We start from the raw sequence: 25314 nt of genomic DNA, 5'->3' as shown, positions 1-25314 counted from the left end.
CTGCCATCTGAAGTTTGTTACAAAAGAATTAAATATTTACATTATATATTTCTTCATAATTGCCTTCGAAACCAATTATCTGGTTTCACATGAGGATATATATATCTCTCTTGAAAAGTAAACTTGATTATTATAAAATCCCGCTGTGGAAATGACTGATTTTTCACTATATGAATGAAGAATTAGAACAGGACAGGATTGAGATGGTCTCTGGCTCTCTGAAGACCAGGATCTTACTTGGGTCACTTTGGTGCCCCAGGTTTATGAAAAGCACACTGGTGTTCTGAGTCACTTTGTATAGAGATATCAAGGATGGCAAGATGTATTTTGTTCCCTACTCTTTTGCTCTGCACACATTTTTCTAACAGTCCAAGTTCTGACAACATTCTTCCAAAGTCTGCTTTTTATACCAGAGATTGCCCAGTTCCACCCTCCAAACAAGCACAGATCAATTCTAATTCCACAATGCCATTTTTACACATGAGCCTAAGAACAGAAAACAGCCATGGTCCCTTCCCATTCCTCCCCCATCAAATGTGGTCTCTGTCCACCCCCCTCCATTCAATCATTACTTCTGTCACATGGTTTTCAGATGCCGGGCCATTAAGGCTACTCTTCTAAGACATTTTAATATACAATGATTTCATTAAAAGTAAAGTTAAAAAGTAGATAATGAAAAAGTACTACTGTACCATGGGCAGCCAGTAAAGCAAAGGTCCTACTGCATAGATGACTATCAGGACAAGAATGCAAGATATTAAACAAGCCACCTGTAAAATACAAGACAGATGAAAAAGGAAGACTTGAACTTTACTATTCCAAAGTTATAGGGGGAAATAAAAGTCTTAGTTCATCTTGATTATAAGAGACCAAATGTTGGTGCATGATTGCTAAATTGCATAGACTACCATTATCTATATTTTGCAGCTCAGGGAACCCAAACATGACAGCTGACAAACTGGTGCAATCAAATTAAGTCAGTGATGGGAGAAAAGCAATTCCACACAAAGAAATAGGACACTATCAACTTTTATCACACATCACAGCAATGGCTTTTTTTGTTTAATAGTGAAAGTGACATTTCAATTAGAAGTCCGTTAGCCTGTTGTTGTTCAGCTTGACTCTCCTCATTTCCTAGCGAGTTGTTTGAATAATAACTGACTATGCAGCTTAGGGGTTTTCTCCACTGATGAAAAATTTCCACTGAAGCATTTACTCTCTTTGGAGTTCTTTGTTTGGAAGGGTTCTAGGATGAAGCAGTTATATGGGATTATAGGAGCAGTCTCCGCAGTGAAGTAGACTTAACTTTATTAATCCTGAAGAGCCATTAGTATCATGTTCCAACCAAATCAACCTGCTGACAAAAGGCAATTCAGAACACCTGACTCCTAGCCGGGCTCCACTTGATGGAGAACCTGATTCCACATAAGCAAATGTGCATGACTTAGTAAAAACATTTGGCTAAACTGTCAGCCTCACAAGAGAAAGAGGGCTTTCACAGGACCACAAAGATGCCCAGAATATCATTATGGAGATAGCAAGGGAATCAGGATCTAGTAGGTGGCTAAAATTAAAAATAAGTATTATGGACAAACAATCAATACCAAGGATTGGCATGGACGCAAAGCAACGGGAGTGACATTGCTGGGGAGGACGCAGTAGAGTACCACCACTTTGAAAGGAGTTTGACAGTTTCTCATGAAGTTATGCATACACCTATATGTGTCCCAGAACCATCTAAGAGAAAGGAAAACATATGCCCATGCAAATACCTATATGTAAATAGTTACAGCATCTTTATTCATAAACACCAAAAACTATAACTGAAATGTCCACCACTTGGTTAATAAATAAGCAAATTGTGGTACATCCATACAACAGACTATCACTCAGCAATAAAAATAAAAGAACAGACTATTGATATATGCAACAGCATAGATGAAATTCAAAACCATTAAGCTGAGTGAAAGTAGGCACAGTTTCCTTTCATATTTAGTGGAACTCATCTCCAGTACTCCCCAGCATATAAGAAGAAAAAAATCCTTCTGTGGGAAACAAGTCATTAGGGAACAAAAATCACTCATAAAACAAGTCATAGTATACCAAACTGTTACGGTGATCATTTAGGAATAACTGGTGATTTTACGTGAGAATTTTTAAACAACAAAATATGTCTGACATTACACTGGGCAGTGTCAGAGAGCAGCTGATCGTAGGATTCATTCAGATAGCTCAGTTAAAACTGAAGTATGTTTATGGGAAGAAAAGGATACCGAATGCTAAGGTTTATTTATTTCATGACAAAGGATAATGAATGGCATGTACCCCCTTTTGTGGGACTCTTCAGTCAATACACTTACAGTGTACTTGAAAATAAACTCTTAATCTTAGCTGCAGATATGAACTTTGGACAGCTACAGCTAAACTCCTTTGGAAGGGTTTGAGCACAGGGAGGCAAAGTGACTTGCCCAAGGTCGTAGAGCTTGGGAATTAGAAATCATACGGATTATGAGCCAAACTGGGATCCATAAAGCCAAATGTCTTTTAAGGTTCCTAAATATAATACATTGAAGCTGTTATAGAAATTACAACCAAAGTAAATAATTCTATTTAAAAACAGTAAATTACAACTACGTTTGGGCTTTTCTCTAATATTTAATATTAATTTATTATTATTTTATTAATTATTGATAATTAATTTTCTCTAATATTTACCTTCGATCTATAATGAAATACACCATATAAGCAAATGGCTTAAATCTTTCAATGCACTTGCATCAATCCTGCTGATGCCCTAGCTCTAAAGATAAGTGTATCTGATTGGACAAGAAATCTTTATCAGTTCTGCCCAGTGTATCTACTCCTCAGGCATAGAGATCAATAATATAATAGTTTCTGCCCTCAAAGCTCTCAAAATACTGACATTCATTGTGTCCACAATCAACACCCCCAGATGCTGAAATGTAGATTTGTAAAAAAATCTTTGAGATCATGCAGTCCAAGTCATCATTCATAGATGGCCAACTCGGTAACTGTGCAAAGAGGTTGAACAGAGAGCAGATATTTGCAGTGCTATCACAGACATCTCTAACTTCAGCTTTCTGGAATAACACATTCAAACTATATTGTCAAGTTTTACCCAGTTTCTGAATATCTGTTATTTTGCATATGAAATGCTGCTTTTTATATATTTCTGATCTACCAAGAGAAACATTTTAAAGGCAAGCTGCCACCAAGAGAGAACCTTGTTCCTTTTTTTTTTTTTTTTAAGATTTATTTATTTGAGAGAGAGTGAGAGAGAATGGGGGCAGGGGTGGTGCACAGGGAGAGAGAGAGAGAAAGAGAAAGAGAATCTCAAGCAGACTCTCTGCTAAGTGCAGAGCCTGATGCAGGGATCAATCTCATGACCCTGAGATCAGGACCCAAGCCAAAACCAAGAGCTGGACACTCAACCAACTGTGCCACCCAGGCGCCCCCCCCTTGTTACTTTCTTTCAAACTTCAGAAAACAAATGCCACTGAAGTATCCTCTTCTTAATAAGTTTCAGGTTGGCTTATATTGTTAACCAGTAATGAAAATTGTTCACACCCCTGGTTATGCACAGGGCAAACACTGTCTAGGTATTTTATTCTTCTTCAACTCTTTCCACATCATACTAGCTAAATGGCTAGAGACAATTTTTTTTTTTTGCTCTAAAATCTAACTACTCATATTGAGTTAATTCTGCATAAAGGATAATGAAATCTACATTTTCTTCTTGTTACATTATTAATATATTGTATATGTTGTAGGTTGCTTACAAAGATGATTCTGCAGGCATTCCTGTTACCCATAGCTATATAAACGGCTGGAGGACGGGTGAGATGCCAGCCATTTCCTGCCTAAATATTTGCTAAAAATGCAAACTCGGTCAAGAGCTCACTGTGTGCACAGCTTTGTGGAAAGTGGTGGAACGGCAAAAGTGATGGGAAAGGGCACTAGGGAGAAAGAAGATACTGGGTAACTAAAGCTAGATTTTAAAAGCTTTAAAGAAGTTGGAAGCAATAAGCCAAATTTGAAAGAATAAAAGAATATAGCCTGGCAAATTAGAACCTGGAGGCAATCTCAGTGTTGCAGAAAAACACACCAGCTGTCATTTCCGGCAGTGACCACGCTTTGCCTGCAGCCAATGCTGCCTCTCATCCTTCATGGTTCGGTTACGTCTCCCAAACTGTCCACAGAGCACCAGTGTATCTACTCTGTTGGAAGCAAAGGGAAAGGCGTAGGGGAGAGAGCCAAGGCATACTGTGCTCCCTCCCATAATTATCATTCCTTAGAAGGAAGGATGGAAGGAAGACCTGTAACACTTCTTTGTGCTGTATGTCTAGGCAGGACCAAGACTTTCTTATTCCTAGATAGATAGCCATGCTCAGCATGTCACATCTCAAGGGAATCACTCTAAAAATGTTTTCTACATGTGGAGGACAGAAATGTATTGGCCTCTTGGGTGCCTGGGTGGCTCAGTCAGTTAAGCTTCCAACTCTTGATTTCTGCTCAGGTCATGGTCTCAGGGTTCTGGGATCGAGCCCCAGGCATGGGTTCCATTCTCAGCAGGGAGCCTGCTTGAGATTCTCTCTCCCTCTCCTTCTGCCCCTCCCCACCCAACTCTCTCTTGCTCATGGGCTCTCTCTTGCTCTCAAATAAATAAATAAAATCTTAAAAAAAAAAAAAAAAGAAATGTGTTGTTTCTCTGACCATGGCACTTGGTATTAAATGATTAGTATCTTTTCTCATTTCAATTCAAATATTTAAATTTAATTTTTGAAACCACTGAAAGGTTTTACCACCAACTCTCTTGTATGTAAAATGTTCCTAGATACACTAATATAGACACATGTAGCTCTTGGGCATTTGAGATGTGGATAGCCCATATTAAGATAGGCTGAAAATGTAAAATACACACCAGATTTTGAAGTCTTAGTACAAAAAGAAAATAATGTAAAAGATATCATTGGCAATTTTTAGATTCTTTGTCGAAACAACATTTTGACTATATTGGGTAAATCAAATGTATTATTAAATTAATTTTAGCAGCTTCTTCTACTTTTTAAAATGTGACAACTAAAAAATTTAAATTACCTATGTGGCTCCTGTTAATGTTTCTATTGAACAGCACTTTCCTAAAGTCTGTGATCCTAAGCCTGGTTTCAAGTGGGATTTTCCTGACTTCAAACATGCTGTATTAAGTCCCAATAAAAACTGCATGGCTTCACTTGTCCCTCTTTAATGACAGCAAAGCCAACTAGTTTTATCATTATCAGATACTTTTATGTCTCATTCATTCTTATCACTACATAGTTACCAAACACCTACTATGTGCTGAGTCCTGGGCTAGACACTGAGGATGTAGTGAACCAAAGCAGACAGAGAACCTGTTTTCTAGGAGCTTCAGTCAAGGGTAGAAGGCAGGCATTCATGATATAAATCACAGTGATGAACGTTTAATGTGCAAAAGAGCTTAGGACCCTGAAGATAAGAACAGTTGTGCCAGAAGTGGCAGTGGGATCTGAAGGACGGGAGAAGTTATCTTAGAGGGGAAGGAGAGGCAGCCACAGCAGAGGACACAGACACCTGTGGCCCACAGGAATGAAGAAGGGTCACAGGTCCGAGAGCTGGGAAAGAGGAAGAGAAGAGTCCAAGATGAGGCTGTAGAAGAAAGCACTCAGAACCTTGTAGGTAACATAAAGGTCCGAATTCTAAGACCTATGCAAAGCCTTTTAAGGGCTTTAGGAGAAAATAATAAGTTTATATTTACATTTGAAAATGGTAACTTTCTACAGATATACCAGGAATATTTCCAAATAAGAGTCTGTTGGTGAAATAATTAATAATGGAAGGTGGTTCCATTGTTCCTTTAATTAGTTGTCATTAGCCTGAAAGTTAAGAGTTTTTAGGTCTTCTAGATTAATTTACTGGGGATAACTCTAGTTCCTAAAAGAGACAAAGCCATTTAAGGGGTTGTTTTGTGAAGTCTTGTCACACAGAAAATGGGTTTCACAAATAGCCTATTTAAAACAAAACTTTTAAGACTTGGCTTCCCCAACTACCTTTTTCAAGTCATGTCAGTTACCAGTTATACCCACATGTTGAAGGACTAAAATGACTTCAATGGGAAAGCATCCTCAATCTGGGTATGCCCATTAAATCAGATTCCTTCTCTGTGCAATTTAATGGGAATTGTTGAACAGATTAGTGACCATCTCAACAAGCAGAACAGCATGAAAATACTCTCCTGCTGAGCTTCATTTCTCTGAACTTGTGTTTTGTTAGATTTCTTTCATTTCTTCTGAAGTCTAGACACCATGAGAAAATAACCCTGAAAAGTAGTTAGAAAAGTTCTGTTGTTCTTATCATTCAAACATGTGGCCCGCAGAGCAGAGAGAGTGCCTCTCCATCCCCACCCTATTAGTCGAACACATGTACGTCCAACTAAAATGAACAAAAATGAAAAAAAAATATCCAAGACTTAAAAATAACTACCTCCTTAGACATTCAATATTTAAAGTTACAAAGATTAATGAGACAGTTTTGTTATTACTAAAACAGCAATTGGAAAAGTAGTAAATGCCTAAGGAAACTCCAGGTGTGATACAGATTCAGGTGGAAGACATTTCACACATTCTATTCCAACCTTCTCTTGTCCCTGTGATGGATGAAGATGCTAACCTGTTCAACATCTCCAGCAAGTTGGAAGGACAACTTGGAATAGAAACTGGCTTACTGCATCACCATCAAACCAGGACATTTTAATATTAAATGTCAAATGAAAGGTTCTGGAAAGATTTTATTATAATAAAAATATTTAACGATAATAATAATTCAATCAATGATCACTGTTAACATTGAAGGAGTATTTATCTAGTGCTCAGGCTTTGGGCAAACTAAGCACATATGAACTCGTATAATCCCTATAACAAACACTTTACCAGCCAAGTCCAGTTAGGCTAGAAAGGTCAAGTTAGTTGTGTTAAATCACTCCACTACTAAAGATGGACCTAGAACACAAGCCCAGGCTCTGGAATCCATGCCCTTAGCCACTTATTTTTATCTAGCCTGAACATGAAGAGAGCAAATTGAATATACTTCCCCCTGGTGGGAAACCAGGTGGAAACTACGATAGAATCCTAGAATTTTATTGGGAAGAAGTGTCCTCAGAGTCGGGGATGGTACTTGAGTACACCATATATTAAACATTCACATCTAGCCCCAAACACTTGAGAGTCCTGTTTGCAAGTGTTCATGCCAGTGCTCATGATAAACCTATGCTTGAAGTCTCTAGTTGCATAAAAGCCAATCAAACTGTCATGTAAAACAAGGTTGAATGAGAACGTCACATCTCAGCTCATGAGTTGAGGCAATTATCTCTGAAATTATTATACATTCTGAATTTGTTGCTGCTTCTTCTCCGCTCTGTGGTACATTCATCAGTAATTTTATTAGTTACTTGTATGCTGTATTTTAATTTCTATTTAACCATCTTTCTCTTGCCACTTGCCCCCAAGGTCAAGAACCATATCTTTTTCAAATTTATTCTTCTACGACCCCCCAAAATGACTTAAGGTAGATCCCTAATAAATATTTGAATCACCACATAAAATGTTTTGTAAATTCTCATCCAACTCCAGTGTTAATAAACGTGAATTATTTTAATAATGGTTAGCTGTTAATATTAATTTTTTGTAGTAACATCTGCCTAAATTTTCATATATGAAACAGTACTTTAAAGTGAAAGATAGGAGGTTGATCTATCTGGGTTCAAATCCCAGCTCTGCCACTAACGAGCTCTGTGACCTGGGTAAGTTATTTTAACCCTCCTTTCCTCATTTCTCTCATGTGGAAGCTGAGGATAATAATTATACCTCCTTCATAGAGCTGCCTAAATGTTAAAAGAGTTCATTTATATAAAAAGTATGACATATACATATGACATATACATTTATATAAAAAGTATGACATATTCAGTATATGTTTCCACCAACACTCCCACCATCATCATCATCAAAACAACATCTTTGTTATCACCACCATCTACCTACCGGTACCCAACATAATACCTGGTATACAGCAGGCCCTCAACAAATGTTGAATTGATGTAAGTTCCTAAAAATATATAATTGTTTCTTTAACCTAAAATGTGCACAGACGAGTTATCACTGGTTTATATACTTGTACATCTCTACAGACAGAAATTTCAGCATCAAGGACAGATTTTGCATATAATTGATTTCATTTTATACAAAGGAAATGAACAAGAATGGAAAATTTTCAAGTTGACTGGTTAGATTAGCAAAACACAAAACCAGCAGCACCACTAGAGGGAGCATTCTTCAAAGGCTGCAAACAATAACGCGGCCGCTAGTAGGACTTCTGTCTGCTCACTGAGTCACTGGGCTTCTGGAAGGATCATTCATAAGAAAGTGAGAGAGATGACCTTCTCGAGACTAGTTAGAAAAAAACTGAAGGAGTGAAAATATTTTCAGGACTTTAGAGAGAAGCTCAGTTCTCCCCCCTTTCCGAAAAGGAGAGTAACCAGCAGTTTTCTGGTCCATTCTAAACAATGAAGTTACCTGCGTCTTCGCCCCTGTGCTGTACAGGCCCGCAGTCCTTCCCATGGCAGCAGCACTGGGTATGCAGAAGAAAAATGAAGGAATCACATTGCTGAGGCCATGGGCCAAAAATTCCTACAAGATTGATAATAAGAGAATATATTACTTAATCACAATCAACTTCTGGAGACCACGGGGACATCTTGTCAAAGGATGAGGTTTGTTTGTATTCAACTTCTGTTCTCCCCATTTGTTGTGACTTAACCATTATCTAAAAAAAAAAAAAAATAGCTAAGTTCTATTGAGTGCTTACCATAAGCCGGAACTGTTCTAAGCAATGAATGCTCATAACCACCTTCTAGGGAAGAACTCCCACCACTCCACCGATGACCCCCACAATGCTAACTCCAGTGGTTATTTCCTACCTACCTGGCCTAGAAGTAGCCTTTGAGATAGTTAGTTGCTCACATGCTCCTCCTTAAAGGTTCCTTCTAGGTCTTTCTAGGACCTCACACCCTCCTGTTTTCCTCCTACTTCCCTGGCCACTACGTCTCCACTTTCTTATGGTTCCTTCTCATATAACCAATCACAAATATTGGACCGCTTCTCTCTGATCCTAGCTACCTAAACACGTTGACAACTCTCAAATTTACATCTCTAGCCTGGGTCACTCTTCCGTACTTCAAACTCATATGGCCAACCTGCTACTTAGCATCTCCATTTGGATGGCTGACAAGTATCCCAAACTTAACCAAATCGGGCTATTGCTCTCTACCATTCCCAACCAGGTCCTCCCACATTCTTCCCCACCAAGTTCCGACTGCTTAGACCAAAAGCATTAGAGATATTTTTGACTCTTCCCCCTTTTCCCAGATGGCATCCACATCCAATCTAGAATCTGTCTACTTCTCATCTCCTGCATTGCTACATCCAGGTCCAAGCCATCAAATGTCACCTGGATTATTGCAAAAGCCTCCTGATGTTTTCCTGCTTCTGCTGTTGCCAGTATACAAAACAGACAAATATCCCTGCCCTCAGAGAGCTGGCACTCTAGTGAGTGAATGCTGACAGTAAACAAGATTAATACAAAAAGCAAAGCAGAGGAGGGAATGGAAAAATTTGGAGTTTAGGATCTTAGTTTACCAAGGAAGGCCTCCCTGAGAAGGGAACATTAGAATAAAAGAGGCATGCAGATATCTGAGGGAACAGAGTTCCTGGCAAATAGGAGCAGCAAGTACAAATGTCCTGAGCCAGAAACATGATTAGTGGGACCAAGGTAAAGCAAGGCAGTAACTGTGGCTAAAACAGAGTGTAAAAGGGATATGAGATCAGAGAGGAAAGGGGAAGTGGCAGGTCATGTAGGGCCCTGAAAGCCTTGCAAAAGAGGCATTTCATCTGCACATGATGGCAAGTCACTGGGAGGGTTTGAGATGAGGAACGACATGGTCTGTACCATAGACCATTGCATCCCTTGTTCCTAGACCAGTGCCTGGTTCATGGTAGAGTTCAATACACATCTGTTAAATGAATAAGTCTGTTTTTTGTTTTGTTTTGTTTTGTTTTGTTTTGTTTTGTTTTTTACAGATGACAAAACTGGGACACAGAACCAATAAAGGGCACATAGTGTCAGAGTGAGATTTAGACACAGGTAATATGCTGCTCATAACCCCCATTCCACGGCTGCCTCTGCAGACCTGTGCAGGAATGTAGGTCCACAAGGACTGAAACAAGAAACTAGCAGAAGTAGATTCAGAAATATGATCAGTAAAATCTTCATTCTTTGGTGTTCTTAGAATGAACCCTTGCACCCTTTAGTTTTTTACTAACAAGAATAAGTAATGTTAGTGTTATTTTTACTTTGAGATCCATGATTTTTGGAAGTCAGCATGCAATGATAAATATATGTAGATTCTATCCTAAAATCAAAAAGGACATCAAAATGTCCTTCTCTCCAAGGGAAAAAAAAATGTATATTATAAACCAAACCATAAAAGCCAGATTTTCAGCTTTCTATGAATGATTTAGAGATTTTTGTTTTGTTCTACCCATTCTTGCTATACACTGTGCAAAGTTATATTTTTCCTAAGTTCAACATTCTCAGGGTCTGGGGTACAGAGTACCATGCCACAACAGTCATGGAGGGGGGCTGGGTCATACTCCACCTGGTTGTCATCAACTGAATATTTGTATTTTTTGGCAGATCCTTGAGCCAGAGCCAGGGAAGCCACATAGCCGACCAGTGCCACTCCAAAAGCTTCAGTAATTACTGCAGAGAGGACATTCATCGGGGGAGCTCTAGGTGAAGGGATTCTGTGGAAAGAAGGACCATACTGAAGTCATCAATTTTCATGTAATTTCTGTAACAACTTGCACTGAATTCAACTCTGGTCATGATCATGAAGCTTACACAGAAAAAGTGAAACACTCATGTGAAAACCAAGCAGGCTTGCAGTTTGAAGCCCTTTGTTTTCAATATTATTTAGCAGAAAAGCAAAATAACAAGGATCGCCACGGCGATGGGCTTCATGAGTCCATCAGCACTGATGCCCAGATTACCTTACAGAAACTCTGACTCGACAAAAATTTCCTGTATCAGAACAAAAGCAAGTCTTGAGTGTTCTTTCATTCGAACCTTTCCAAATATGTAATTGGCAGGCATTAAAAACTATACTTCCTGCCCTGAGTACTACAGTGTTGTAGGCAAACAATGGTTTACTGTGAGCTACAATTCTTGAGCTAATCCCTAAATTTGCCGTTGAGTTCATAATCTTAATTACGTTTTTAACTCAATCCTTTCACAATACACTTAACTATGCATCACATATGTTAAGAAAAATGTGTGTAAAGGCTCCATCTACCCTCTGTTGCAAAATACAGTTCCTCGCTTTTAAAGACGTGTTTTAAAATATTTCTTTCAACTAATACCCAGCCATTGTCTCCTTGTCTTTTGAAAACCACTTGAGCCAAGGGATCATTGCTTATTTATTCCTGATGATGCTTTGGAGGACGACTTCCTTCTCCTCCAAAAACAAACAAATGAAAAATCCCTCTGGGGAAAAAGTAGAAAAGGGAAGATAGATCATGTTGGCTTAATATCTAGCAAGAAAGTGGAATGTTCAGCCCTCTCAATTAGCTGTTTCATTTAATCGCCCACACAACCCTACACTGAGTGCCACCCACGCACTCTATGGTGGAGAAAACATTTTAAGAAAGTTTAGATAAAGCATTTAGATCAAAAGGTGAATGGTAGAGCTGGGGTTCACTGTCTCTTTCCAATGCCATGCTCTTTCTATAATTTCTTCAGAGAATGGATCTGGAAAGGTCACTCAAAATAAAGGAGAATTAAAGCAGGTGGGGGAGAGGCATGATTTCTTTTACCCACTTACTAAAGTTTACACCCAAGAGCAACTGCTTCATAACATTACAGGCCTTAACATATCTTAATATGATATACAAGAGAGCTGCCATTTCAAAGTATAAGAACTTCTGTGTCATAAAAATTGAGCTTGCCTAATTATTAACAATAAGCTGACCCAGAAACAATAAATTGACTTTTGAAGGTGGAAACATAGAGAACCCTGCAGAAAACCCAAGTTGACTTAAATAATAACCATTAGCCTGCATCTACATAAAGGTTAAAGACAGGATTTTTTTTTTTAATTATCTTTTAACCTCTGAGAATTTTTCTACTGTTCCTCCATTTGCATATAATTAGAAACCAAAATTTGGGACTGGAAGATAAAAACATAGAGGAAACAACTGTAACTTTGCCCCACATTTATAAATACTGGTGTATATACAGCCCATTAAGACAGAATAACCCTATGACACCCCTCTCTTTCCTAAGATGTCTTTGTGTTCCTTCAGGCTATATTTGGCTCAACGTTTTGCCCTTTTAGGGTAAACAGTTTTGTTAACCTTCCTCTTAGGGTCCAGAGGAAGGCTCTGAGAAACCATTCCCTCTTCTCTGCTTCTACCCTCTCTCACCATTATACACCACCCAGGCCGATGGGGTTGCTATTTCAGATGATGCTTGTGTGCTTTTACTATGTTTTAAGTGAAATAAAATAGGGAACAATAAATCCCAGAGCAGGACTATAATTTGGAAATTACATGCCCTCCTTTTTTTCCCAAATAATATCTTTGTAAACAACCTCCAAATCTTTTACCTGAAGCAATGCTGTATAAAATAGTTGTCAACTTCCCTAGTAATAGGCAAACAGTGTAAGAAGTTACTCTTTCTCCATATGTGTATTGTTTGTTTCTATCATCTTCAAATAGAAATTAATTAGAATTTGTCCTACAGAGGGCCTTTGAAAGAAATGAAACCCATAGCCGCCTACACCAAGACCTTTCCTCCATCAAAAACAAACAAACAAACAAACAAACAAACAAAAAAGAAAGAAAGAAAAAGACTACATTACCCTTTTGGAATATGACCAACTACTTCTAATCCATATGTGATTTCCATATTGGTACAGTAACAAGCAAAAGATGCAGCGATAATCTGTGTGGTTCCATTTGAAAAAAGAAAAAGAAAATTATTACTGGCCTCTCACACCCCTTGAAACTATTTCTAAAAGTAAACATTGTTTACATGTCCCATGATTGTCAAGAGTAATGCAGTAGTTGCACAGACTTCTAAAAAATTAAGAACATTCTAAAAATCAGAAAAATGCCTCTGAAATTTGAAAACACTTGATTTGCAGTCTCAAAAATCAAATGGCATCCCAATAATAGGACTTTTCTAATATCCTTCCCAACACGTCAATCCAATTATGACTGATTCTGAAGGGGCGCAGGACAGAATATGGGAGTGTACGTGTGTGGGTGTACAGATACCACAACCAACCTAAATACTCGTCTCTCAGAACACGAAGGAAAGCTTTATAACACAGCATGACTTCCCTCCATGACACCAACTTTTCAAGAGTTTGAGATATTGCATTAATATACTTATATAGGTTAGTAACCAGTGATGATGTACAGTCTCCTTGAATAATTTTGAGTTTTGAGCTTTTACTATTTCTTGAAGTAAATTACACTAGTTAATAACATATTGGACTCACTGTTTTTAAAATAATCTCCGTGGAGTCTCTGGTTCCCTATGCTCTGTTAAATGACCTATGAGAGGCAAGGTCAAGGGTTCTTCTGCCTGGAAGCATAATCACCTTTAAAATCTATGTTCAGAACCCACTTCAATCTCTGTTATTCTACCATGCCACCCCCATGTTTTCCAGCCATTTTCACATTCTCTTTTCATTCTTTATTTTTTTTTTCATTCTTCTGATAATTTTCGTAGATCCCGGAAGTTTCACATGGTTATGGCAGTTTGGTATTAGTCTGGAACTACTTATACACTACACTTTTTTGTTAAAAAGAGACATACCAATTACCTACTTAAAGTACAAATTTACCATGCACATGGCCAGAAAACAGGTATAACACAATCACACTAGCAAATTAAGCCATATTTAACAATTAATGCCCCATAATATGATTTTGTAGAGATTTTTCCTGTGTATTTCCGCACTCTGTAATGATATTTAACTGAATTTACAGAGGGTTTTAAAACATCAAATACACTTAAAAAGCAAAATAGCCTTGAGGATTTTTTTAGAAAGGCAACAAAACTGTACAGGTTATACTGTTAAACTTAAAAAATATTGTGATATAACAGTGTTTTTAATGAAGAGAGTAGTAGTTAAAAATTCAGGCTACTGGTTAGAATCAGAAGCATTAACATATTCAAAAATTCCTAAGATGATTAATAAATTTTAATTGCTAATAATTTCCATGAAATATTTATATCAGGTGAGAAAATGTGAGCTGTAAAAGAAAAACCATAGCCACAAAATATTGGTTCCTTATTGAAAATGGAAGAATACATGATTGTTCAATACCTACAGCCAATATTGAAATTAAGTAATTCAAGCCACTGAATTGGATTTCAGACAATGTCTTATTGCCTCACTCTATCTCTTTGACAAAATTAAACTTCTTATATCAGCAGAATCATTGGTCCCTCTTCAATATGATTTTGATATTATATGTGTATATAAGACCACCACTGCCCTTAGANTATTATATGTGTATATAAGACCAGCACTGCCCTTAGACTTGGGCAGCAGGGTATCCCGGTCCAGGCAGGCCCAATGCTTTAGGTGGCTCTAATCTGGCCCTCCCCTAAATGTAGCCTCCTCTAACTGTAGCCCACCCCATAAAATGAGAGCTTTGCAGGGGCAAAGGGATGTGCCTGATTCACCTGTACTCGTCTTTCTGAACCACACTTTGGTACTCAGGAATCTACAATTTCCTGCTCCAATGGCCCCAAGCCTGCTCCACCAGGTTCATCCTCCCTGTGCGGCCCATGAAAAGGCCAGGGGACAGTTTTGGTGATGAAAGAGTGGGGATGTGTTTGGAGCATGGATACTGGGGCTGGAATAGCCACACATATACATACAAATCCCCTTGTAGGTGGGACAGAGCTGGTGTAGGAAGAGAAGGGGCAGGCCAAAGAACCAGCTCTCCCCATGCTGCCTCATTCTGGCAGAACTCAAAGGAGTGGGAGAATTCTCTATTCTGACCTTTCAAGGTAATCACTACGGTATTTTGGTCAAAATAGGAAAATAGAACCTGTTTTTTTTTTTTTTTGCTTGTTTTTTGTTTTTTAAGAGAGAGAGAGTGTGCAAGGGCGGGGGGGAGAAGCAGGGGGAGAGGGAGAAAGAGAATCTTAGGTAGGCTCCACACCCAACATGGAGCCCTATATGGGGCTCGATCTCACAACCCTGGGATCATGACCTGAGCTGAAATCAGGAGTCTGACACTTAACCAACTGAACCACCCAGGCACCCCAGAACATGCTTTCTTTAACACTTTGATTTATACCTTTCAAGTATTGGGGCCTGCATTAGTACTTTTACCTTGGATCTTGCAAATATTAGGGGCAACCTTGTGTAAGAATTACCTCTCCTTTTTTTTATAAGGATAAAGGATAATTCTTACTATTTTTACATTGAATAAGTAATTTTTTTTATTACTAGTTCAAGGGCCTTGTTACCTAAGGAGATTTTCAATTTTTGGCTTCATANTACCTCTCCTTTTTTTTATAAGGATAAAGGATAATTCTTACTATTTTTACATTGAATAAGTAATTTTTTTATTACTAGTTCAAGGGCCTTGTTACCTAAGGAGATTTTCAATTTTTGGCTTCATGTAACTTACATAATAAAGCTTCCCAAGATATAATAATATTTCTTAATACCTATAGGGTTTTGGAATAAAATGGTGTATTTCACAGTTGTTGCTGTGAAAACTACTAATAATCACAGCACCCTCCACTTTTATGGCTTATTTGAAATACACACAAACACACACACATTGTAACATATGTAACGTAAGTTACATGGATCTCCATAAATTCTCAGGAGTATAGACTCATACAAGGTCTAGCTATGGAGAGCAACCATCGTCTTTGTTCTTCAGAAGTAAGTCACAGTCCTCAGAGATAGCTTCCAACGTGCTGGGCTTATCTATTTATGTGAAGCTATACCATTTCAGCAATATGACTGAATATTTCAAGAGGCAAAATTATTTTGACACCACTTGTTCTGTACATGTGTAACCCAAAGACCATTAAAAAACTAAAGCCAATTAATGATTGGGTTAGTAGACTGTGGTTGTGTTAACATTTCATTCTCTACTTAATGCTTTGTTTAATTAAGGGTGCCCATTAGAGGCTCTTAAAATTTCAAAATGTGTTTTTTAATGCATAATCCATAAACCTTAAACCGTAAACCTTACTCCTTAATGCAAAGTATAATTCATTGTTTTGCCAGGTATAGCAACAAAAAATATCTTAGAGAACCCGCCCTGGCCAGTGAAAACCATGAGTATCTCTTCAATAAAGCAAAATTAGTTTAGTAAAAAAGTGTTAATAACTTTACCAATTATTAATGCACATTTGTCAACTGATAATACTTCTATGCATACCATACAGATACCACATCAATAGGATATGATACCCTTTTTTATTGCTTTACAGAGAATCATTCCAGAAATCCTTTGAGTCTCACCCTCAGAAATGTCTCCTTATTTAAAATCTGAAGCTATAGGTTCTATTATTTATGTAAAAAAATTACAAGCACATGAGAAATGCTGTGTAAATTGAAAGCATGTGTTTCTCCTTTTTAAAATTATTGACTCAAAATGTTTCCTGTTCTTACATTAATGTATAGCCACGCAAAATTAGCCCTCCTTTAATGAGAGACAGGAATAGCTGTGGGTTACTGCAGACAATAGAGTGAGCCTCTGCAGGTTACCCCAACAACTGGCAAGCGTTGTAAGGCAGAATGCTAAATGCTGATTTCATACTTACCAAAACTAAATCGACAGGAAGAACGACTTTAATTTTCCTTTTAAACTGTTCGTTCAGCTCTTTAACCAGAATGAGCACGACAATGCTCAACAAGGATAACAGCAGTGCTTCCAGCCGCACAGACTTGATGTTTTCAAAGACGTATGCGTAGATCTACAGTGACGAGGAAACATACAAACAGAGCTAAGGGTCATCCACGACAGACCAACACCGAAATCTGGCTCCAGATGAGCTCAGTGATGTTTCGCAAGAATACGTTACGGGGTGAGGTGTGGAAAGGTGGGGCGTAAATGGTGGTCAGTGCTAATGCGGAGCAAGCCATAATTGATTTGCATGCACAAAATTGCTTTGTCGTTGACTCTTCCGCTAAAGTCAGTGTTTGCTCCTTCCTACGTAAGGATGCTGCTAGAGAGAAGACTCCTCCAGGTCTTTCAATGGGCAGAGATGCTAAAACTCATTACCTACATGCGGAGTCATCAGTAAGAACAGTGAGGACACGACAGGCTCTTTCTCAAACTCCAGGATCGAACATGCACATGCACTTTAAATATCTACGGATGCATCTGGGAAGTTAAGAGCTCTGCATAAGGAGATATTTGCATTTATCTCTATCTTCCAAATTCTCTCTTGCGAAGATATATCACTTGTATAATTTTAAAGGTTTTAAATAGGCCTTAAATGCTTATCTTCAACATGTCCCTTAACTCCTCCTTCTGTTCAATCATGCTGACTCTGATTTTTATAAGCTCATTTCTATTTGTCCACAACGGATTCTTCAAGTCATTTCAGGTGATAAAAACTAGCTTTTACTCTTGCTCACAAGCCTCTCTGTGATCTCTCTTTTTAATATCTCAAATATAAGTTGACCGCAACTAAAAATACTGGATTAAAATATTGCATACATCATGCATCAAAAGAGCTCATATAGACTAGGTTCTTTAGCATCTCCTAAAATTCTGCTCAGCAGGTTTCCTAATCAAAGTACTTAACCCGCCTGGTCCAGAGATCTGGTCCAGAGATGGTGTAAGAAGGTACAGCAGGCTGTCTGAGCCTGAATTCTGGATGTTAAATGCTATCATTAACACTGTAACTCTTTCAAACAAACAAACTAAATAAACTCAGTTAAAATGGAGCCTCACTGAGTGAAAGGGACCAGAGTATAATGTAGGTAATCCAGAATCCCTTTTGTCCACACAGTTTAAAAACAAAACAACAAAAACCAAAGCAAACAAAAATAAACAAACAAAACCTCCCCACTACTTGTGTGTCAGATACATTAAGGAATAATTAGGGATCAGAACAGCTTTACCTGTTATCTTTTTTTCATAGTATTCTATTTTATCTCACACTACCAGGAAAGAAAATTCGGTACTACAATATCATAGTTATCTGAGGCGCAGACAATATTTTTTTCTGACTATGTTGTGGAAGATAACTGTTCACAGAATTCCTGCAGCAAGTGAAGAAGTCACCCCTTACTTAAAGCCAAGGACTAAAATATGAAATGCTAGTCCGTGAAATATATTCTATAGGGGATGGGGTTAGAGGAATGTCAAGAAAATTTTGTCCAAATACATAGCTTTCTGATGATTTAAGGACAAAAATGAGAATATCGTTTGGATGATTTGTCAAGAAAAAACACAAGCATCCAAATGTTTTTAAGCATTTAGAGGATTATTCCTTCTGTTTTATCCATGGTATTAAAAGTATGCCATGAGAGTGTCTGTATAAGAAAGGGGGGGACTATGCTCAATTGCCAAGCCATACCAAATTTGCTGTAATGTGCATTTTGAGAACATGTGTTTGCAGTAATAAAAATGACCACCCCAGAATGAAAGGAATGAGAAAAGCCCCCCAGGGTTTTTATTGTCTGTCTGGGTTAAACAACAAGTTGTAGAGCAAAGCACGTCCCACAAGATGCTCCAGAAGAACGTGGGGGCGGGCAAAGGCTAGTTACAACCAGCATGAAGAACACAATAGAAAAGCAGGCTGATGAGGAGTGCCATCCTAACGACTGCCATGTGGTCCCATGTCGAGACGTCACAGCTAAAGTCAACTTGTAGGCCATGAGTGGCATATGGAGACAGAGATGGGAACAGGGATAGGGATACAAACACGCATACACAGGCATATGCCCGTTTAATGCAGGTCTAGGCATCCTAAGCACACATTAAAATATCTCATTTCTCATATAAATCCAGTCATCTGAGAACGCTATCACACACTAAAAATTCCTCCTGAAGAACATCTCTTACTTCTCAGACCTCAGAAGGGCAGAGGCAGTGTATATGTGTATGGTAAATAAATAAGCTGCTTCATCAGAACTGACCAATCCATTTACTAAAACAGGAGTTTAGCTCATTTTGAAACTATAATACTAGTTCTTTAAACTGACCATTTACCATAACTTGACATAAAATGAAAAATATCAATATGTATAAAGAGATCATTTTGAGATATTTCAAAGAAAAAAAGTAGCCTATTCATAATACATATATTGTTTCTTATTATTTTCTTTACAGAATAGACTTTTCTGAAGCACTTAACCGACATTTGCACCCCACACACAATTTTTTTAAAAGATTTTATTTATTTATTTATTTATTTATGAGAGAGAGTGTGTGAGTGAGAGAGCACAAGCAGGGGGAGCAGCAGAGGGAGAGAGAGAAGCAGGCTCCCCCACTGAGCAGGGAGCCCGATGCGGAACTCGATCTCAGGACGGTGGGATCATGAACTGAGCCACAGGCAGCTGCTTAACAGACTGAACCACCCAGGTGCCCCAACAAATTTATTTATATAATGTATTCTTATCTGAGTTCGCCATTCCTGTTTTTTTTTTCTTTGATGTATTCTCAACTTTTAGAATAGTGTCTGGCAGATGGACACTCAATAAATATTGCTAAATGAATAAATACTTTGGCCTAATGTAGTAAAAATAATAATAAATCTGTAAATAGGGGACTTTAACTTGAATAAGCAGAATGAAGAAGAGAGGCAGGACCCAGATTCTTCTTTTCTCACTATCAATCCTTGAGCTATATCACATTAAGGGCATTTGTAGTTATCATTTATTTACTTCACTCAACATGTTTATTGAGGTTTTATTTTGTGCAAGGTCTTGAGCTAAATATTAAAGCTACTATTGCAGGGGTGCCTGGGTGGCTCAGTCANCGCCATTCCTGTTTTTTTTTTCTTTGATGTATTCTCAACTTTTAGAATAGTGTCTGGCAGATGGACACTCAATAAATATTGCTAAATGAATAAATACTTTGGCCTAATGTAGTAAAAATAATAATAAATCTGTAAATAGGGGACTTTAACTTGAATAAGCAGAATGAAGAAGAGAGGCAGGACCCAGATTCTTCTTTTCTCACTATCAATCCTTGAGCTATATCACATTAAGGGCATTTGTAGTTATCATTTATTAATTCACTCAACATGTTTATTGAGGTTTTATTTTGTGCAAGGTCTTGAGCTAAATATTAAAGCTACTATTGCAGGGGTGCCTGGGTGGCTCAGTCATTAAGTGTCTGCCTTCAGCTCAGGGTGTGATCCCAGAGTCCTGGGATCGAGCCTCACATCAGGCTCCTCTGCTGGGAGCCTGCTTCTTCCTCTCCCACTCCCCCTGCCTGTGTTCCCTCTCTCGCTGGCTGTCTCTATCTCTGTCAAATAAATAAATAAATAAAATATTTAAATATAAATAAATTAATAAAGCTACTATTGCAGTAAATTTCAAGTAATCAATTTTTTATACCTTCTATCATCCAAATCATCAGATTTTTAATAACTCCACTTTTATAAGAATGAAGCAAAATCCAAAGCTAAAAAAACTCATATTCAGGATTTAGTTAAGGGAAAAAAAACAAGCAAAGGAGGTCATACCCTTTCAATAGTTACTGAGGTCAGATCCATTCAGTAGTTTCTCATCATGTAACTGAAAAAGCTAAATTATGTCCATTTCGTTAAACTTCGTAATGTGAAAAGAAAGATCTTAAGTTTAGAAATATTAATAAGTATTAAAAATGAATGGATTTTCTGCCCAATACTCAATCAGAAATTTCTATCAACCAAATATCCTTTTCACCAGCATTCTGTTTGCTTTAGGTTTTGCTATCATGAAATCTCCATGACAGAAAAAAAATGATGTTAATATTTTAAGTATGTAATCTATCATTGACAATTCTTCATAGCAACGATGAATATATTTCTGAACTATCTATAAAGGGACCACATGAAATACGCTAACATATACTTTATGCCAAAAAGAACATATAAACCCTTTTGTATTATTATTAATCGTTCCTGTGCTCTTTCTGTATTAGGAATCTGTCATAAATCACTTTAGGTTTCACTAGAGAAACAACAGAGTGACGGCACAATCAGTAAACCTTAATAAAGCTGTCAGCATGCTCCTTTATAGTCGGTATAAAGTACTAATCTTGATCCACGAGTCTTAATTCCCAATATACAACTTTGAGTCTGTCATCAACCACAAAACCAGGAATATCTCCAGAAAAAAAATCGTCACATTGATAAATGCTTGCTACCATGTGTTCAGACTGTGGTCTGAAAACACTTGCGGCATCATCTGTGCGCAGACGTGTGTCTCAGATCCAACAAGTGTGTCTATGAGAGACAGAAGAGGAGGGGACAGGAACGCAGAGCAGAGGGCCCTTTGTGGTGACAGAGGGCACCGTTCGGTTGATGTAGCCACTAGCCAAGGAAAGCCTGGAGCCACCAGAAGCTGGAAGACAAGGAAGGGTTCCCCTAGAACCTCCAGAGAGATCGTGGCCCTGCTCATACCTTGATTTTTGGACTTCTGGACTCCAGAAACATGAGAATAAATTTGTGTGTGTGAAGTCACCAGGTTTCTGGTAATTTGTAATAGTAGCCACAGGACACTAACATAGTTACCAAGTCAAGTGCTTCTCCTTGCTGAGACAACTCAAAGAGGGTGTCAGGACTCAATTGTATTCCCCTAGAATTCATATGGTAAGGCCCTCATTAAGGTGACTGTATTTGGAGAGAGGGGCTTTAAAGAGGTAATTAAATTAAAATGAGGCCATTGGAGTGGGCCCTAATCCAATCTGACTGGTGTCCTCATAAAAAGAGGAGATAAGGACATACAGAGACACAGGGATGTGCATGGCCAGACCGCGTGAGGAGGCAGGAGGGTGGCCATCGCAAGCCAAGGAGAGAGGCTCCAGAGGAAACTCCCGGTGCTGGCACCTGCATGATTGATGTCCAGCCTCCAGGACTGTGAGAAGATCCACTTCTGTTGTTGGATCCACCTAACCTGTGGCCCTTTGTTACAGCAACCCTGGCAAATGAACACAGAGGGTCTAGGTGACTCAGACCTTTCACCTTGGGGATGTCATATATACGTAGGAAATTCCGCCCCCCCCTTCAAGTTAACTAAGATATAAGTCTTTTTAAAACACAAAGTGAAACTAAACAGAAAGCTTTTAATAACTGTCACTAAATGATTAGCACGATTAAGAGAGAAGCCAGCTGATGGAAGCATCTATCCCAGACAAACAGGTCTGGTGGACAGCTGTGGTAAGGATCTCGACAAAAGTGCCTAATAAAGGCAATATTTAGAGGACACATGTCAGAGCCCAAAAGGCCTCAGAAATCAAGCTGTTGAACACACTCATTCTATTGATGTAGAAATCAAGGCTCCAAAGACTAGTGACTTATTCCCAGTGACTTGGCTTGCAAGTGACAGAGTCAGGACTGCGGCACAGTTTCCCCAAACAATAGACCAACACATTCACCATTTTACCAATGCCTCCCTCACCATTCTCTTCTTTCAGTCCAGCAAAAGCAATTGTTCCAAACTTCCCTGGTGCCTCCAGTTTGCCTTGGAATGTGGGGGGAGGGGGACACCACCCCTTTGAAGGGGAAACCACGTTGCAGCATGCAGTCTTCGATTCTGGTAGTAAGTGGTGGGATTTGGTGGCACAGGGCACTTCTCAGGCAAACCAACTCTTCTCGCCCTTGGCTTTGCATCTTCAACATCAGGAGTGGAATCATGCAAGGCAAAAAAGCCTTCTAACTTGATTTTAAAGTTGTGAGGGCTGGGACCACAGCTGTTTTTTCTTAACATATTCATATTTGGCGAAAGTCTCCTTGCATCCAGTGCATTCATCTTAACCCCTTCTCTCCACACTGAACAGAGAGCAATTTCCATATTTTCACTACCACATGCAGATGTGGGGAGCGCAGCTTGTGGTCGAAAGAATGGGAGAGGCTGTTTCGATATCATCACTCTCTAGAAGAGTAGGGGGACTAACATTTCTAGGCACTAGGCTATCTTATATGCAGTGACTCATTTAATTTCCCAATTAATACAAGGTGAGTATTATCATTTCTCCTTTGCTCTATCCCATTTCCCACCTTCAATTACACGACCTGGCTTCCTTCATTAACATTATCTGGGATGATCTTGTACACCAATCTCTCTCCTCCTGTCGTATTTCATGCCCTCCTCAGTATTTCGATAAAACTCCATAGGAACAGGGATATTATTTTTCAACCACATCTGCAATGCCTAAGAGGCAGTCAGTTAATATTTGCTGAGTGAATCTATTCTAGTGGTTTTTGAACCAAGGATGCATACATACTAATCTCTTCCCCTCCATGTGTAGTTCCTACATCTCCCCAGGTTAGTCTGTTGAAGATTTCTGGTTTTGAAGCCTCACACTTAGTCCAACTCTCCCACCTGGCAGGTGGGGAGACAAGCCCGCTGTCAGCCCTGGCTTTTATTCTTAAAGGCAGCTTTCACATCCTTGGGGCCTTTAAACAAATGCCCAGACATGCCCTCTTCCTGCCCCAACTCACTTTCAATTTCATTATATTTGAATCCCACCTCTAAGCACATATAGATTCTGCTTGGAGATCCCTAAACCCATATCCAATCCTTGCAAAATTGATGTTGGTACGAGTTCTCTCTGTTCGTAAGAATTTGATGTCTCCTATAAACTTTGCCTACATATCATTGTATCATTAAACATTTTAGGATAAGAATTGTTAATTCAAACTCCTCAAATCCCTCTACTTCTTAAAGTAGTGCAAACAGAAAAACAAGAGAAATATATTAAGCTGAAAGCTTAACCCTAGGCTGTGTTTTCATGAATACAAACAAAACCTCCAAAGGCAGAAAAAAACCACATTCTATTATTTTTTTTTACACAATTATATGCAAACTTCTGATCAACAAGTGCTTGTCACACTGGGAATAAAGCCATTCACTATTGCTTTAAGTGATAAATTAAGTCTGCAACCAAAATGTGAACTAGGAAAAGTATGGTATGTTAGACACTAGAAACAACACAGCACATAAAACTCATGACACGTACAATCAAGCTCGCATGGCCCTGGTGGCACCCAGCCATCCCTTGTTTAGAGAATACAAAGTTTAATTTGAATTACTCGAGCATGGATTTTGTAGTGCTGCATTTTTCAGTGAATTGTGGGGCATAGAGAGACTCAGCCCAAGATGGTTGAGTTGCAAAAACGTCTGCCCTCTGGTTTAGAATTTTAAAGTAACCTTTGTTACAAATTCCCATATAATTGTTCCATATCCAAATTAAACCTGCCACATTTTCTATCCCCAGCATCACTGATTGAATCAAGCTGCAGATGAACATTCCTTTCCTCTCTTCTTCAATTTATTCTGTCCACTTTTCAGGGTATATTGAACATCCCTGCAATTCACAATAGACATGTTACAGTAACTGCAGAGAAAACATAGGCTTTCATAAACCACCAAAGCGTGTTCTTGATTCAGAATTCCCAGAGGACCTAGGTCTTCAAAGTAGATTTATTCTCCGCATATAAACCTCATTTGTACATATTTAATTGTGATCTCATTCTCTATTAAAAAAATGTTTCATTGGCTCTGATTTCCTTCTGACGTTTCTATCCCATTTTATTAACATTCTTCGTTCCTGCTCTGCAGCCTTCAGGGATGTGCAGACTAGAAAAGCGCTTTGCTTGTACTTCAGGGATGGGGTGGGAATGAAACTATTTTTCAGGCCTGAAACTCCTCAGATTTAAGGAAGGAAATAAAAACTTCCAAGAAGGGTAATTGAATCTATTGCCAAGCTTGCCTTGTGCTCTTGGGTTGAATGTACAGAACTGTACATAATGATTTAGAACCGTACTCATATAAAGCCATGCCAGTGAGGCTGACTCTGCCAAATTTATCACATGTTGCTACAGCCTGACACACTGGCGCCATCGCAAAGAAACCCACATGTGCTAATAGGAGCTAGGAATTTTTGTAATTTTTATTGTGCCTTTTGGGGAAACATCCTTTCTAATAAAAGATACATCATCATTTCTCAA

The 25314-nt window shown here is 38.5% G+C and overlaps 1 protein-coding gene across 5 annotated transcripts in view; it reads right to left on the bottom strand.

Moving 5' to 3' along the window:
• Positions 1-25314, bottom strand: part of SLC26A7 (solute carrier family 26 member 7) — a 175213-nt gene that overhangs the window by 35856 nt on the left and 114043 nt on the right. For all 5 annotated transcript variants that reach the window (XM_034668291.1, XM_034668293.1, XM_019796849.2 and 2 more), the window contains exons 6-10: positions 16963-17115; positions 13010-13092; positions 10748-10895; positions 8607-8720; positions 693-770 (exon numbers count right to left, since the gene is read on the bottom strand). In XM_034668291.1, the coding sequence (XP_034524182.1) occupies positions 693-770; positions 8607-8720; positions 10748-10895; positions 13010-13092; positions 16963-17115 (576 nt within the window). The remainder of the gene's footprint in view (positions 1-692; positions 771-8606; positions 8721-10747; positions 10896-13009; positions 13093-16962; positions 17116-25314) is intronic.

Source organism: Ailuropoda melanoleuca, chromosome 9 (assembly GCF_002007445.2).
Source record: "Ailuropoda melanoleuca isolate Jingjing chromosome 9, ASM200744v2, whole genome shotgun sequence".
Lineage (NCBI taxonomy): Eukaryota > Metazoa > Chordata > Mammalia > Carnivora > Ursidae > Ailuropoda > Ailuropoda melanoleuca.
This window is presented reverse-complemented; position numbering and strand designations above follow the sequence as displayed.